At 42.1% G+C, this 14,190-nt stretch overlaps 11 protein-coding genes across 11 annotated transcripts; 6 read left to right on the top strand and 5 right to left on the bottom strand.

Annotated features, from left to right (window-relative positions):
* Positions 1-191: 191 nt before the first annotated feature.
* HK407_01g00490 (uncharacterized protein) lies at positions 192-1,571 on the bottom strand (the record flags this gene model as incomplete). Its single annotated transcript, XM_060420052.1, has 1 exon — positions 192-1,571. The coding sequence occupies one exon, from the start codon at positions 1,569-1,571 to the stop codon at positions 192-194; it is 1,380 nt and encodes a 459-aa protein (XP_060277614.1).
* A 240-nt stretch (positions 1,572-1,811) lies between these two features.
* On the bottom strand, positions 1,812-3,230 carry HK407_01g00480 (serine/threonine-protein kinase; the record flags this gene model as incomplete). Its single annotated transcript, XM_060420051.1, has 1 exon — positions 1,812-3,230. The coding sequence occupies one exon, from the start codon at positions 3,228-3,230 to the stop codon at positions 1,812-1,814; it is 1,419 nt and encodes a 472-aa protein (XP_060277613.1).
* Positions 3,231-3,310: 80 nt separating this feature from the next.
* On the top strand, positions 3,311-3,799 carry HK407_01g00470 (uncharacterized protein; the record flags this gene model as incomplete). The annotated part of the gene is made up of 1 exon (XM_060420050.1): positions 3,311-3,799. One exon carries the CDS (start codon positions 3,311-3,313, stop codon positions 3,797-3,799), a length of 489 nt encoding a protein of 162 aa, XP_060277612.1.
* A 187-nt stretch (positions 3,800-3,986) lies between these two features.
* HK407_01g00460 (uncharacterized protein) lies at positions 3,987-5,993 on the top strand (the record flags this gene model as incomplete). Its single annotated transcript, XM_060420049.1, has 1 exon — positions 3,987-5,993. The coding sequence occupies one exon, from the start codon at positions 3,987-3,989 to the stop codon at positions 5,991-5,993; it is 2,007 nt and encodes a 668-aa protein (XP_060277611.1).
* A 1,109-nt stretch (positions 5,994-7,102) lies between these two features.
* HK407_01g00450 (uncharacterized protein) lies at positions 7,103-7,615 on the top strand (the record flags this gene model as incomplete). The annotated part of the gene is made up of 1 exon (XM_060420048.1): positions 7,103-7,615. The coding sequence occupies one exon, from the start codon at positions 7,103-7,105 to the stop codon at positions 7,613-7,615; it is 513 nt and encodes a 170-aa protein (XP_060277610.1).
* Positions 7,616-7,745: 130 nt separating this feature from the next.
* On the top strand, positions 7,746-8,360 carry HK407_01g00440 (uncharacterized protein; the record flags this gene model as incomplete). Its single annotated transcript, XM_060420047.1, has 1 exon — positions 7,746-8,360. The coding sequence occupies one exon, from the start codon at positions 7,746-7,748 to the stop codon at positions 8,358-8,360; it is 615 nt and encodes a 204-aa protein (XP_060277609.1).
* A 48-nt stretch (positions 8,361-8,408) lies between these two features.
* On the bottom strand, positions 8,409-9,368 carry HK407_01g00430 (uncharacterized protein; the record flags this gene model as incomplete). Its single annotated transcript, XM_060420046.1, has 1 exon — positions 8,409-9,368. The coding sequence occupies one exon, from the start codon at positions 9,366-9,368 to the stop codon at positions 8,409-8,411; it is 960 nt and encodes a 319-aa protein (XP_060277608.1).
* Positions 9,369-9,497: 129 nt separating this feature from the next.
* HK407_01g00420 (uncharacterized protein) lies at positions 9,498-11,318 on the top strand (the record flags this gene model as incomplete). The annotated part of the gene is made up of 1 exon (XM_060420045.1): positions 9,498-11,318. The coding sequence occupies one exon, from the start codon at positions 9,498-9,500 to the stop codon at positions 11,316-11,318; it is 1,821 nt and encodes a 606-aa protein (XP_060277607.1).
* A 268-nt stretch (positions 11,319-11,586) lies between these two features.
* HK407_01g00410 (uncharacterized protein) lies at positions 11,587-11,835 on the bottom strand (the record flags this gene model as incomplete). The annotated part of the gene is made up of 1 exon (XM_060420044.1): positions 11,587-11,835. One exon carries the CDS (start codon positions 11,833-11,835, stop codon positions 11,587-11,589), a length of 249 nt encoding a protein of 82 aa, XP_060277606.1.
* A 382-nt stretch (positions 11,836-12,217) lies between these two features.
* Positions 12,218-13,072, bottom strand: HK407_01g00400 (uncharacterized protein; the record flags this gene model as incomplete). The annotated part of the gene is made up of 1 exon (XM_060420043.1): positions 12,218-13,072. The coding sequence occupies one exon, from the start codon at positions 13,070-13,072 to the stop codon at positions 12,218-12,220; it is 855 nt and encodes a 284-aa protein (XP_060277605.1).
* A 211-nt stretch (positions 13,073-13,283) lies between these two features.
* Positions 13,284-14,165, top strand: HK407_01g00390 (uncharacterized protein; the record flags this gene model as incomplete). The annotated part of the gene is made up of 1 exon (XM_060420042.1): positions 13,284-14,165. One exon carries the CDS (start codon positions 13,284-13,286, stop codon positions 14,163-14,165), a length of 882 nt encoding a protein of 293 aa, XP_060277604.1.
* Between the last annotated feature and the right edge of the window lie 25 nt (positions 14,166-14,190).

The raw sequence follows: 14,190 nt of genomic DNA, 5'->3' as shown, positions 1-14,190 counted from the left end.
GCCTCAGGCTCTATTTATTTGTTCATGCACAAATCGATGCAAGAATCCAATCAGCCCGGATCGTTATGCTTCAACTGGATTAGTGTAAAATCGCACAAGTATCATTTGTCTGTAGGAATGATTGGTATACACTTCAGGCCATTCATCTTAGTTACAGGCTTCCACCATATCGTATGCATAGAGCCTGTGCACTAATCAATATCTCGAATCCAAGGATTCTCCTCTCTCAACAACACTCTGAATTCAACTTCTTTACTGGCATCCAAATTCAAATGCTCTCTGTGTACTTCTATATCACTAACAGTACATGCATTATCTTCCATCAGAATCTCAATACTCATATTCAATGCATGCTCCATCTCAAGTGCACTTGAAAGCGTAAAAAAACGAGCCTTAAGCTCGCAAATGCCAAAAAAGCTTGCAAATCCACTCTGCCGCTTCCTGTTGATCATAATTGTCTTCTTCTCTCTTGCAAGCTCACACACATTCTCGCATGTTCTGAGCGACATCACCGGATTCAGCCTGCACCGTATAAGCTCCTTGCTCATCACCTCATTAATCTCAAAAACAAGCCGCTCACACTCACTAATATTCGCATTATCAAGACCATTGATGCAGAATAACACCTTCTTTTTATCTTTCTCATGCATATGCTCGTCTACTAATGCACAAACATCCAAAAAATGCACATGCCTTGTAGAAGTAACAACCATGTATGCAGGCATCCAGTCTCCTGAGTATCCCCTTTTAACCTTGCAGAATGATGCATTTACAACAGCAATGCTTTTCCGGACAACAATGTTTCTTGTAGAAAGCTCCTTGCTTATCCCTTCTATAAGAGTCTCAAAGGAATTTTCTATTTTATCGTTTATCTTCAGACTCCTGCTGCTGTCTACTCTGGTATCTCGAATAAGATCTGACTCAGCATCAAAAAACTTCTCTGCATCTGCATGAATGCCTAAGTCTGTGTCTACCGTTCTTGCCAGATCCATGTACATTTGCTTTTGTTTTTGCACAAGCCTAGTCACCAGCAATCTGAGCCTATTCGACACATCTTGCACAAGTGCATTGAATCCTTCTATCTTCATGCGAATAGTACCACATGCTTCTTCATCGCTTATGAGCACTTTCTTGATAGCCGTTCTCAACTCGGACTCAGTTATCCAAGGATCATGCTTTCCAGATATCCATGCCTCTACATGCTTGTCCTTGGCCTCTCTGAGCCCCTTCAGACTTTCAACTGACTTTTCATAGGCCGTCTGCATCTCCTCGTCAATCGACCTCGTGCATGAATCAATTGTGAGCACAAGCTCGTCCAATTCTTTCATAACAGCATCGGCACATGAGGCATAAATCCCATCAAAAACAGCTCTTTGCTTCTCACACATCTCAACACACTGTACAAGCAATGCATCGTTCCATTCAATATCCCTGGGTATCTGAACCACTCGGAAAAGAATCTCAGACGACCTTTTAGACACCAGCATCACATGCTCAAGATACCCTTTAAAATACACACACTTAGATTTCTGCACCATGCATGCATCCTTGATGCTTTCTATCTCCTCCATCCAGTCCGTACCATCAACTCATTTTTATTCAGGATCTAACACTCATATGAAACGCAAGCACAGCATGCATTCGGCACACAACACTCCTGTAAACACACGAGCATCAACCATTTATATAAACCATCCAAGAGCTTATGCTTTCATACACAGAACTAACACTACACCGCATAAATTTATTCGTCAGCATATTCCTACACAAACTTACAGCATCTCTATCACTGTACTGCAGGCTCAGCATCATCAAGCATTTCCAAAACACCCCTTCAACACATCAATACACCTCATCCTTACCTCTTGACTAAACGGAACCGCCCCCATGCCATTATAGCACAGTGCCTTTTCTCCACACTTCGATATAACAACTTTCCATCCATTAATAAAATCAAACACAATCGTGCTGTCTGCCATTACAAACAGGAAGCCAGACTCAAACTTCTTTATCTTAACAATAAAGCATGGCTCAATGCTAATAAATACAAATCCACTATCAAACGTCCTGATAAAGTATTGCAGCGCCTTGTATGACTCAACAACCTCCTCGGGTATCTTCTCAATCAGATGCTCCTCCTTGTAGAACACCCTCCTTCCATTCTCAATTGTGGAATTCAGGTAGATAACACTTCTCTTATTCGGTCGCAGCATCAGGTTCCTATGGTCTCCAAAATATATTCCATACACCCCTGACCGCAGCACATAGCCAATTCCCCTCAGCTTGGTCACAGGAATGCTGAATATCACATAGTCTCCATCAACTCCCCCCTCTTGAGTTCTGTTAGACACCAGGCTCCTGTATATCCTCATCAGAAAATGCTCCTTTCGAGACAAAAAGCGGTGGCTGAGAATGTGCTCAAGCGCAGGCCGCTCAAGAGGATTTGTGTTGAGGATCTGCGTGATCAGGTCGATTGCTTCGCTTGAAAGATCGCACTCCTTCGGAAAGATATAGTTGTTCTGCTTGATCATCTTGTAGATATCCTCGACATTCTTCTTTTGGAACGGTGGCACACCCACAAGCAGAGTGTATATGATCACGCCCAAAGACCACACATCTGCCTCAAACGAGTGTCCGCTTGCCTTGCCAAATAGAATCTCCGGCGCTATGTAGTTTGGAGTGCCGCACATTGTAACCTTCTTCTCCCCGTCCTTTATTACTGCACTCAATCCAAAGTCTCCAATCTTCACATTCAGCTTTGCATCAAGAAACAGGTTCCCAAGCTTCAGGTCTCTGTGAACAATACTCATGGTGTTGTGCAAATACAGAAGGCCGTCGACTGTTTGCTTTATGAACTTTGCAACATATCTCTCCTTCAGTCTACCATTTCTCTTGAGCAGTGCATCCAGCGCGCCTCGTTCACATAGCTCAAGAACCATAAACACATACTCTTCACTTCTGAACGATCGATACATCTTGACGATGTTTGGATTGTCGAGTCTTGAATGTATTGCTATTTCGGAGTCAAGCTTTTCATGCACCTTCTTGCTTGTTATGTCTTTCAATCGCACAATCTTGATTGCATACTGCTCTCCGCTTTCTATAGAAACCAGATAGCACTGCGCATATGCCCCTCGGCCAAGTAGCTTCTTGAGAATGTATCTTGTGTGGTATTCCGGATCGACGATAACGCTTCCCAGTTCCATGTACGAATCGATCTTTGCCGGCATGCAGGGTGGAATTTTTGGTCGTTTTGGTTTTGTTTGCCATGCAAGTGCCATAAACGCATGGCACATACCCATCAGCTTGAATGACGTCGCTTTCGAAGGAGTATCTGCTGAAGGCACTGATAAACCTGCTACCGACCGAAGAGCAAATGAAAACAATCGGGCTGTTTATAAAGACATTTAAGAAGGATCACTCAACAATAGTGGATGCATGGATGTTTGTGTATGAGAGATCTAGTGCATACCATCGGCTGAATCTGCTCTACCTTGCAAATGAGATTGTGCAAACAACAAGGGATGCTGATGCATGCTCTATGGAGTTGAAGATGGCGTTCAAGACAGCGGTTTCTAAGGTATTCGGGCAAACAAAGCAGGCGGTTGTAGGGAATGTCCATCTGTACAAGAAGTACTGTGAGCTTGAAAATGTATGGATACAACGGAATGTGATGGCTGTGGAGAGCTATGGAGTGAATCTTGCGGATCTGATCCGAAGCATTGAAAAAGCATTTGGGGACAAAGCAAGGCTGTGCAGTGTTCTTGAGGATGCTCTTGCAAGAATACGAAGCGAGTGATAGGCCGTACGGACAGTCATGCATAGATGAGATGATGAAGGCTATGATGAGCATCTGCACTGCATCATCGGCAATGGTTAAGCCGAGTAATTTAAATGCATAGGCGTTGCTTTTGAGAGATGCGCTTGAATAAACGGAACCTGATAGGTGAAGCTTTTTGTGGCAATTTTTTATCCCTGAGCTCTTTATGCGCTGTGAGTTTATGTATGCAGGCTGTATACGCAAATCAAAGATATCGGCAAGGTATGGAAATGGAATGGTGTATGGGTCGATGTCGAATGTGATAGTGACTGACGAGAGAAGGGTGTTGGATGTGATTTATCTTGATGGAGAGGTGAATGCGTTGGAAAGCGAGCATGGGATGATAGTTGTTGGAGATTGCATAGGCAATGGATATGTGATAGGCAATACGAGAAGCATAACGAGCAGGTGTGAGTTTGGAGATTGTATAGTTGCGGTTGGGATAGTTGATGCAGTGCAGGTGATGTTTTGCACGATGTTTATGAGTTATGTTTATAATGTTGCTTCTGCAGAAGTAAAGCACAGCATTGTGAATCGATGGATTCCCACGTGCATAGCATCATTGAATGGGAATGCTTTTGTTGGATGCAGAGATGGCCGAGTGATTGTTCTTGACGGAGGCAATCAGTTTGATGTTGTAGGAGAGGTGAATGCGCATGAGGACAGTGTGCAGGACATAAAGTCGACGATGATTGATGGGAAGGGGCATGTGAGTACTGCATCGCAAGATGAGACAGTGAAGATCTGGAGGATTTGCGCAGGAGGGAAGAGTGTTGAGCATATTCAGACTCTGAATGGACACAGTGACTGGGTGTTTGGGCTTTTCTGGAAGGAGGATGGAGATTTGCTGAGTAGCTCTGGAGATTGCTCAATAGTTCATTGGAAGAGGCAGGGAGTGTGGATGAACGAGATGAGGTATGGCGGAGAGAAAATGTTCCTGAATGTTCTAATGATTGGGCAGTTTATAATTGGGCAGTCGTATACGGGTGGATTTTACAAGTTTGGAGATGAGCTTGAGGAGTTTGTTTCTGGGCATACGGATGAGGTGCGATCGATTGACTGGAAGGAGTCGTTTGTGCTCACGGGATCGTTTGATATGACGTCGAGGATATTCTACAGAGGAGTTGAGGTTGGAAGGCCGCAGACACATGGATATGCAGTGACGGCAGCAAGGTTTTTGAACAAGAATGACTTCAGCATTGTGAGTTCGGCGCAGGAGACGATACTTCGGGTGTATGAGCCGACGCAAGTGTTTTACATGTGCTGTGTGTATGCAGAAAGCCGAGACGAGGATATGTCTGATTTGGTTGCAGGGCTACGTGTTGGGAAGGGGCAAAAAGATATAAGGAGTGAATGCAGCGGAAGTGGAGAGGCAAGGCTGCATGAAAGGAAGTGCGTAGGCGATTTTTTTGAAAATGTTGATGAACTGAAGATGGCAGCGGTTCCTGCTGAGCTGTCGCTGACGAATGAGGTGGTGTCTGAGTTTGAGTTTGAGTGTTTGAATGAGCAGGTGTTGTCTGTGAGTGTGTTTAATGAGACCAAGAAGGTATATGGGCATTACTTTGATGTCAGTGATGTTGCGGTGAGTGAGAGTTTTGTTGTTTCATGCAACAGATCGCTTCTTAGGAAGTATTCGGGGATTTTTGTGTGGAACAGGCTGTTTGAGAAGATGAAGTATATTGAGGAGCATGATTATGGAATAGAGAGGTTGAGGTTTTCATGGGATGGAAGGTATCTTGCAGCAGCTTCTAAGGACAAGAGCGTATCTGTTTATGCGGTTGGAGATGAGATAAGGAGGATTGGAAGGCTGAAGGATCACAAAAGAGTGGTATGGGACTGTGCATTTAGCAGAGACTCGAGATACCTTGCAACATGTTCTCGGGACAAGTGCCTGATTGTTTATGGAATGCCTGGGATTGAGAAGCGATTGAGCATGAAATTTCATTGCGAAGTGACTTCGATATGCTTTTCACCGGTGATGGATGTGCTGGTTGCAGGCCTTGAGTCTGGAGAGGTGGTGGTGATTGATGTATCTGAAGGAGGGCTGAATGTGTTGAGCAGGAAAAGAGAGCACAGCAGGAAGGTGAATGTGGTGATGTTTAATCAGAATGGAGACAGGTGCGCGACGGGAGGGGCAGACGGGCTTGTGAAAGAGTTTGTGTTTGAGAGATAATAGACGAAGAAAATAGCCCTGTGCAGGAATGTCGAAGATATACAAACTTGAGAGTGAGATGCAAACGATGCTGTATGGAGAAGAATGCAAAAGCTTTGAGCAGATGCTAAGAGGCGTTTCGCTGAATGTAACGAAGTATTGCGAACGGAGCCTTGAGTTTGATCTGGTGAATGTTGACTGTTCGTTTGCGAATGCGTTGCGAAGGATACTTATAAACGATGTGCCTACGATGGCGGTGAAGGAGATTTTTCTGAAAGAGAACGAGAGTGTGTTTCCTGATGAGTTTCTGGCGCATCGACTTGGGCTTGTTCCGTTGGAGATTGATCCTGATAGGTTTGAGTTTGTGGAGGATGAGCTGAATGAGAGGAATTGTGTTAAGTTTGTGCTTGATGTGAAGAACGAAGGTAAAGACATTATGAATGTGTATTCTGACGACATTGTGTGGATGCCGATTGGAGAACAGAAGAATAGAATTGGAGAAGGAAGGTTTAGTAGCAGAGTGTTGCTATTTAAGCTTGCGCCAGGACAGAGAATTGAGGCCGAGCTAGTGTGCACGAAGGGAACGGGAAGGATGCATGCCAAGTGGAGCCCAGTGTGTCCGGCAACGTATAGGCTGATGCCGCTGATTGAGCTTGGGGATGTGTTTGATGAGAGCGCATACAAGCTACAGAAATGTTTTTCACCAGGAGTGATTGAAGTGAGGGAGTGTGATGGGCGGATGAAAGCGTATGTTGCGGATGCGAGAAGTGATACGATGAGCAGAGAGGCGCTTAGGCACGAGGAGTTCAAGGGGAAGGTGTTTATCGGAAGGAGGTCTGACCACTTTTTGTTTAGCATCTACACGACGTTTTTGGATCCATTATATTTGCTTAAGAAGGCTATACAGATATTTATTGAGAAGAGCAAGGCACTGAGGAAAGAAGTGGATATGAAAGAAAGATGATGGAATAAATGAAGTGCCGTGTGACGATGGAGTGTGAAGTTAGCGCATGCATTGTGAGTAATGCATGGCTTGTGAAGAAAGAATGAAAGAATGAAAGAATGATTGAGGAGAGGTGGAATGAATAAATGGATGAGGTATTTTATGGAGATTTTTTTGCCCATGGGTGATGGAGTGGATTTTGTCTCTGTGCTGTGGAAGTGTAAGGAAGAGGTATGCAGTGACACTGTTAGGTCTGCAGTGTGACCAAAGACGAGTGCTTCAGTGCTTGAATCTGAATGGGAAGGAGAGCAAGAATATAAGGCCTTTTTCTGAAGATGTATGTGTGATGCATGGGATGGAGCTGGTCTTGCAATCACTTGACGATGATGTGGACCTGTATGAGATAAGGGGGATCCATGTGAGCCATTGTGCAGCGGTGATGTTTTCGGTTGATGCAGACGACAGTGACTCGGTGGAAAAGTGTGTGTCGTTGCTGAATGAGGAAGTGATCAAGACGAAGGATGTTGTGGTTGTATTCTGCAAATCGAATGTATATGGAAGTGTGTCGGTTGATGCACTGAGACGAAGCTGTGAGGAGATTGGGCATGGGAAGATTGAGTTTGTTGTGTATGAGGATGCGAAGATGGCGGTGTCGGTGCAGAAGGGGGTTGACTGGATATGCAATCGGCTGGATGATTGAAGCATGCCTGATACTGCTCTGGATGGTGTAAATAAAGCCGGATGATATCTATGATTTTTGTTTGTGAACGATATGAGAATGAATGCAGGAGATGCATCGGGAGATGTATTTGGAAGCATGAAGATCCCTGATGATTGTGAAGATAGTCACGACAACAAGGATTCCTGGAGTGGAGATTATTTCGGACAACCGGGACGGATGCAATATTGAATGCGGCAAGGAGTATCTGCTGTGGTTTACGAATGGCGAGGTGACGATGTGTGCATTCAAGAAGCTGCTTGAGATGGGGAAGCAGATCATGTTCTATGTGGAGAATTTTGAGTTTTTTCTGTACAAAATGCGGTTGTTTAAGGACAGCACATTTGAGTTTGTGGAGTGCGAATCTGAGCATGGGGATGGAAGGATTCAAAGGTACATGGATATAGAAAATAAGTTGGGAGGATGTGATGTGGCACGAGGAGTTGAGGTTTCATTCAGGCCGGATGTATTTGGATCAATACGAACTTCGCTTACAAGGCCAGATGTGTATATGTGTGATGAGAGCATGAGCACGATAATATATGCAAAGCTGAGCAAACGATGCAAGTATGAGGATTTGAAGAGGATGGTGAAGAATGATCATGCAAATGCAAAGTATATGAATGAATTAGATTTTGATGATGACTTCGACAGGCATCTGAGGAGTCTTATGTTTGTAGGCATTGTCAAGATGCATAGAGATATGTTTAGTAGATGGAACCAATAGCTGAATAGAGTGGCTGTAAATATATTTATTATTTGTGCTATTTTTGACTTATGGATTACTTGAGCCGGTGCTTTGATGATTTGCTTTCATATGAAGGAGCAAGTCTTCTCTGCCATCCAATACGAGTTTGCATTTTGAGCATGTTCTAAATGCAACTGGCTCTTTTTTGTATGCTTTTTTAGGCTCCTGATGATTCTGCTGATTTGTTTCGCGAGGGGTGTTTAGTGCATCCACGTAGCTACGTGTTGTTGCTTGATTATTTGTACTGATAGGTGCTTGTGTATCTGGATGGATTGCAACTATTTTGGCTATCTGTTCTTGTATGTATTGCTGTGGTGTACTTGATACCGTGCTTATCTTCACCAAATGCTTTTTACTGTTGAAGTGGTTGAGCAATTGGTTTCTGCAATGAAATCCCTTGTTGCATTCGCAGCAGTTGAATGGATATGTCTTTGGAGTATTGCATTTTGGCTGTTTGTTCAATGACGAGTGTAAAGAAGTGGAAGAGCTTGAGAAAGATGATGCTGGTCTGTGGATGGCCATATCCATTCTTTTGTCAAGGCTTCGAACTACTCTTGCTATTCTACGAACACTTAAGCAGAAGGTGTTTTGCTCCTGTTCGGTCTCAAACTCTGCTTGTGTTCTGAAGTTGGTGAAGAAGTAATAGAATCGCTCAAAGTCTGGGTCGTCGAATCTCGGATAGTTTGCAATTTTGCAATAGTCAGCGACTCTCTCGAAGAAATCGCTCGCATACTTCCTGATGTCTTTTTTGAAAAGCTGTTGTGTGTATACCTCGAACACTGGTGGAGATTTCATCAATGTGTTGTATGCTTGGATTACTTCTACTGCATTTGTAGATGTGTCTGCAGTATGATTTTTGCAAGTGTCTGGATGAGTTCTGATTATGAGGTGCTTGTATCTTGCCTTGATTTCGTGTCTTGTAGATGTTGTGTCTAGGCCAAGTATATCGTAAGGTGTTTTTGCAACCTTTGAGTGTTTGTTTCCCATTAGAGCAGGGGATTTTGTGCATGAAAAATCGACTGTCTGTATCTGCGCATGAATGCAATAGAGAAACAATAAAGTGCAGCAAAATGCACTCGCCGAGGATTTTTTGGATTGAGGCACCCTTAGGGTGGCATGGAGGAGCGTTCGTTTTCACTTCAATTTAATCCTTTGCAGAGGATCAAGACAGTCAAGGAGTATGAGAACGAGATTGAGGAGCTCCGCAATGAGAATTTTGAACTGAAGCATCAATTGCTGCACTACAAGGGGCAGCAGGGACCAGCAATACAGGAGGATATTCAGAAGCTTCTTGTTGACAGCAAGCGATCGATAGACATTCTTGAGGAGGAGAATGAAGGGCTGAGCAAGCAGGTAGAGGAGATGTCTGAGAGGATAAGACGGATGATTTCTGAGAGGGAAGATGTGGAGAAGAGGCTTGGGATGAACGTGAATGAATTTTACAGCAAGATGAAGATGCTTGAGGAGGAGAATGGAAGGCTTTTGAAGCATTTAGAAGGCATGAATGGAATGAATGCAAAGATAAGGGTGGAGAATGAGAAGCTGATTGAAGAGAACACGAGGATAAGAGAGGAGAGTGCAATAGTGAATGAAAGGCTTAACCAGAGTAGAAGCGGGCTAGAGGAGCAGAAAGAATATGCAGAGAGGATTGCCGAGGTGGTTGAAGAGAGGATGATGATTGAGAAGGAGCTGCTGTCGTACAAGAATGCGGTCTTGAATTTGAACAAGGAGAGGGATCAGCTTGTTTATGAACGCGAAAGAGAAAGGGGAGAGTATTGCGGAAGGATCAGCCAGCTGCAGGCAGTGATTGGAGATTTTGAAAGCCGAGCCAATGCAAATGAATGCGAGATGATGAGGATGAGGGAGCACTATGGAAAGATGAAGAATGAGTATGAAGAGATGTATAGGCAAAGGCAAAGCGGAGAATTGTATGTGCAAGAGATGAAAGAAAACTACATGAGAGAGACTAAGGAGAAACAGGAGCTTGCGTTGAAGAATGAGGGGATAAAGAGGGAGATTGAACAATTAAAGGATGTGAGAGCGGAGCTGAAGAAGAAGATTGAAGTGTGTGAGAATGAGAAAAGAGCGCTGTGCTATAAGGTATCACAAGATAAGGCGTCTAAGGATGAGTTTGATAGATTAAGAGATGAGATGGATATGCTAAGGAAAGAGAAGGATGAGATGAGAGACAATGTGGATAAGCTTAAGAAGCGCTGTGAAGTGTATATTGAAGAACTGGAGAAGTCGAAGGATTTGCAAGGAGTTTTGAAAGGATTTGCACAGGAAAAAGGAAAGGAATGTGATAGGAGGATACAAGAGGTAGCGAAGATTGCGGAAGAGATGGATGAAAAAGTATGTTTGCTGTGGAGGATGACAGGAGAGATGAGGAAAAGCAAAGGAGATGGAGAATTAGGCAAGCAGGAGACTGAATTTTTGCACAAGCAGATAAGTGGATTGAAAGGAAAGATAGATGAGTACCAGAAGATGGCAAGGATTGATGATGAAGGAGCGAAGTTTTTGAGAGGGCTTGGCATCAATCCGGGAGGGCATCTGAATGAGATTGTTGTTAGGTTCCGATGTGTGTATAAGGATGTGATGAGGAAGATGAAGCTGATTGACAAGGAGGCCAATGAAGTGATGGGGTTTGCAGAGAACAACAAGGATGTGATGCACGAAAGAACAATGAAGTATCTTGAGGAATTTACAAACGAGTTTAATATTGCAAGGAAGGATCTTGAAGAGTGCAAGAAGTATCTAGAGAAGAAGGGCAAGGAGAATAAAGACCTGAAGGCAAATAACCAATATCTTGAGAAGAGATTTGATGAATGTAAGCGTAATGAGGAGAGAATAAAGAGTTTGTATGTGATTATGGCAGACAAGTTGAAGAAGAAGGATGAGGCTATATCTAGGCTTGAGATGAGGATAGGCGTGCTGTGATACAAATGTATGAATATCCTATGCTATGCTAATGATAATGACACATGAAGATGAACCATTTCTAATGAAAATGGCATGCGATTAAATGTGTATTTTATGAATGATTTTGTTGATCTATCAATGTATTTTTGATATTATGAAACTGCAGATTAGCATTAGGTGCTTATAGCCACGGATTTCTCCTGATTGACAGCACTTTTTGTTACTCAAGTCATGCTTTGATAATCAGAAGATAAATAAATAGATATACAGGTGCAAATTTGATTTATTACGCTGCAATGATGAACAACATTGCCACAATCCCTGCAACTGCAGTATGCAATGAGTTAACACCCTTCTTATTGGCGTTCTTTGTGGGATCAGTCTTGGAGTCGTTTTCAGTAGGTTTTTGGTCGCCATTAGCTTCCGCTGTCAACGAGGGGTTTGGTGACCCATTATTATCCTTTGTGTTATCATTCGCACACATAACTCCAAAGATCAATGCAGATGCAACTATCAGTCTCCTTATTCCGTTCATTGAGGGTGCATTCTGCGTCGAATTTAAGCTTTGCTTCACCTAAATGCAATTATAATTTAATATACCTGACACATTATTAGATACAAATTCTCATGTTTGGCTGCATGACATGTACTTCCTTGTACTCTTCAATCTATCTCAGTCCAATCATTCATTTCAATTCCAAACAACTCTCAAATTGATTCCATTGACGTTTATTCCTCATACATATTATCTACTCAACAAACAATCATATCTAAATCCCTGTTGTAAGCTAATTGCAATTGCCGCTTTGCCTTTGCATTGATTCGACAATACACTGCATTGCTTTTATCACTCATGTATTGATGCAAGTATTATCAAAACACTAGTTATGCTCAGCATATTTATTTCTCCACTTCGATCAGCTGCATATATTGCTCTCAGATCCCCATCCAATCTTTTCTCCTTTGTCCTTCGGATTGATAAATATGCTCCTTGTCTTGTTGAGTGCTGCTTTCATGTTCATGTACTCTTTTATTATGCTTTCTTTGTAGCTGTCTGCATCCTTGGGTATTCCTTCAATGCCCTTGAGTTCATTCTGATTCGTCTCCTTTTGCCTGATCACCTCGTTTGTTGCAAAAAATTGCAATAACGGAAACCCAAACGACATGTAAATCTTCTTCAGCTCATCCATTATCAACTGAAACGACTTATTCAGGCCCTCGCTCTCATTATTTATCACTATATCTGTAGTCTTGAAAGCTTTTGCTTTTTCCTCTTTGAACTCCTCGTTAGATATAATCCTGATTCCATGCTTTTCAAGGTATGATCCAATTGTATCTGCATTCTCCTCCGCTTCGTTAATCATAATAAACTGCTCATGTGTTGCTGAGTTCATCAAGGCAGCTATGGCAATCACATAAACAAGCTTATTAAATCCAGTGTGTTCGCTTAAGCATCTGTACTCAAACGAAATCTTCATTAGATAGTCGTATGCTGTTTTAAGAAACTTTAGATAGTGATTTGTGCAGCAGGACACATGTAACCTGCCTGCACACTTTGCAAATGAAAAATGCAGGTCATACATCTTTACATATACAAACTTCAGCCCTACCTCCGCATCAAACACTATCTTGTCTGCACGGAGTTTGATCAACAGCTTTTGTGCGATCTTCTGATACTGGAGAATCTCTTCGTTTCTACTGTCAAGCGTATATAGATTTGCTAGTTTTGACAGGACATAGTCGTAGTACAGAACATCCACCAGCTCCTTCATTATGGGTGGGCACAAAAACAATAATAGGTGTTTGCACATGCTGTGCGGTTTAATATCTCAAGTACACTTACAATTTCATATGCACTTAAGTGCTATTAACAATCTCTCAATTCTATGCACAGAATGCATGCTAGACTATTGGACTGTGCCACAAGCTACTCCTTACTCCTTTTCCTGAAACATATATAAAAGACATAACCAGGATTGCAAGATGGTAGAGGATCGAGAAAATACAGAGGATATCAAAGCGCAAGACTCAAAGATATTCAAGATCGACATTGTGCTAAGCATCATATTTGGACTTATTTCTTATTGTTTGAAATTAATGCTAGAGAATAACTCTTTTTACGACATTCGCCTTGGTCCTAAGGGGTTTTCTAATGCAACAGCATACATATTTACTTTACAGTTGATTTTGCCATTATGCATAATATTTAAATATTTATGCATGTTGAAATGGGAAAGAATATCCAAATGGAAGTTTATCATGATTTTCATATTCCACATATCTACAGTATTCCTATTTTTTTGCTGTTGGGATGCTCTCCATGATATTAGATATCCAATACAAACAGAGAATTATCATAGGATCCTTGAATCGGAGTCTAGATTTTTCGATTATCTTGATTGCTTTTTTCAGTATTTGTATTTTGAATACATATTCAGATTTTTTTTAGTGGCACTTTACATGTCACCAAAGAATACGCTTATCATGAAGATACTGCGTTTTATTTTTAGCTTGATATGGATATTGTTTGTTTTTTTGCTGTGTGCAAGCATATTTGACTTGCTAGATTCGTCGTCAACGAATAAGATGATCGCTTTGAGAATGAAAAAACTGTCGCTTAACAACGTAAGCAATGATAGTAATAAGAACAAAAACTTAAATGCCGAAGATTATAGGCACAGTCCATACACCGAAGATTATATGCACAACAACCTAAATGATGGCGAGCCTAAATACAAGATAAATAACTTATCTAAAGAACAGAACTATGATTCTGATGCTGATCCAAAAGCCTATGAAAAACAATATCATGACGATGTGGAAAGTTATCTAAATGGATTGCTAACTTCAAACATACGTAGATGACACATTGATATTTTTAATAAATATC

This window comes from Ordospora pajunii (assembly GCF_021821965.1).
Source record: "Ordospora pajunii strain FI-F-10 chromosome Unknown Cg_01, whole genome shotgun sequence".
Taxonomy (NCBI): Eukaryota; Fungi; Microsporidia; family Ordosporidae; genus Ordospora; species Ordospora pajunii.
This window is presented reverse-complemented; position numbering and strand designations above follow the sequence as displayed.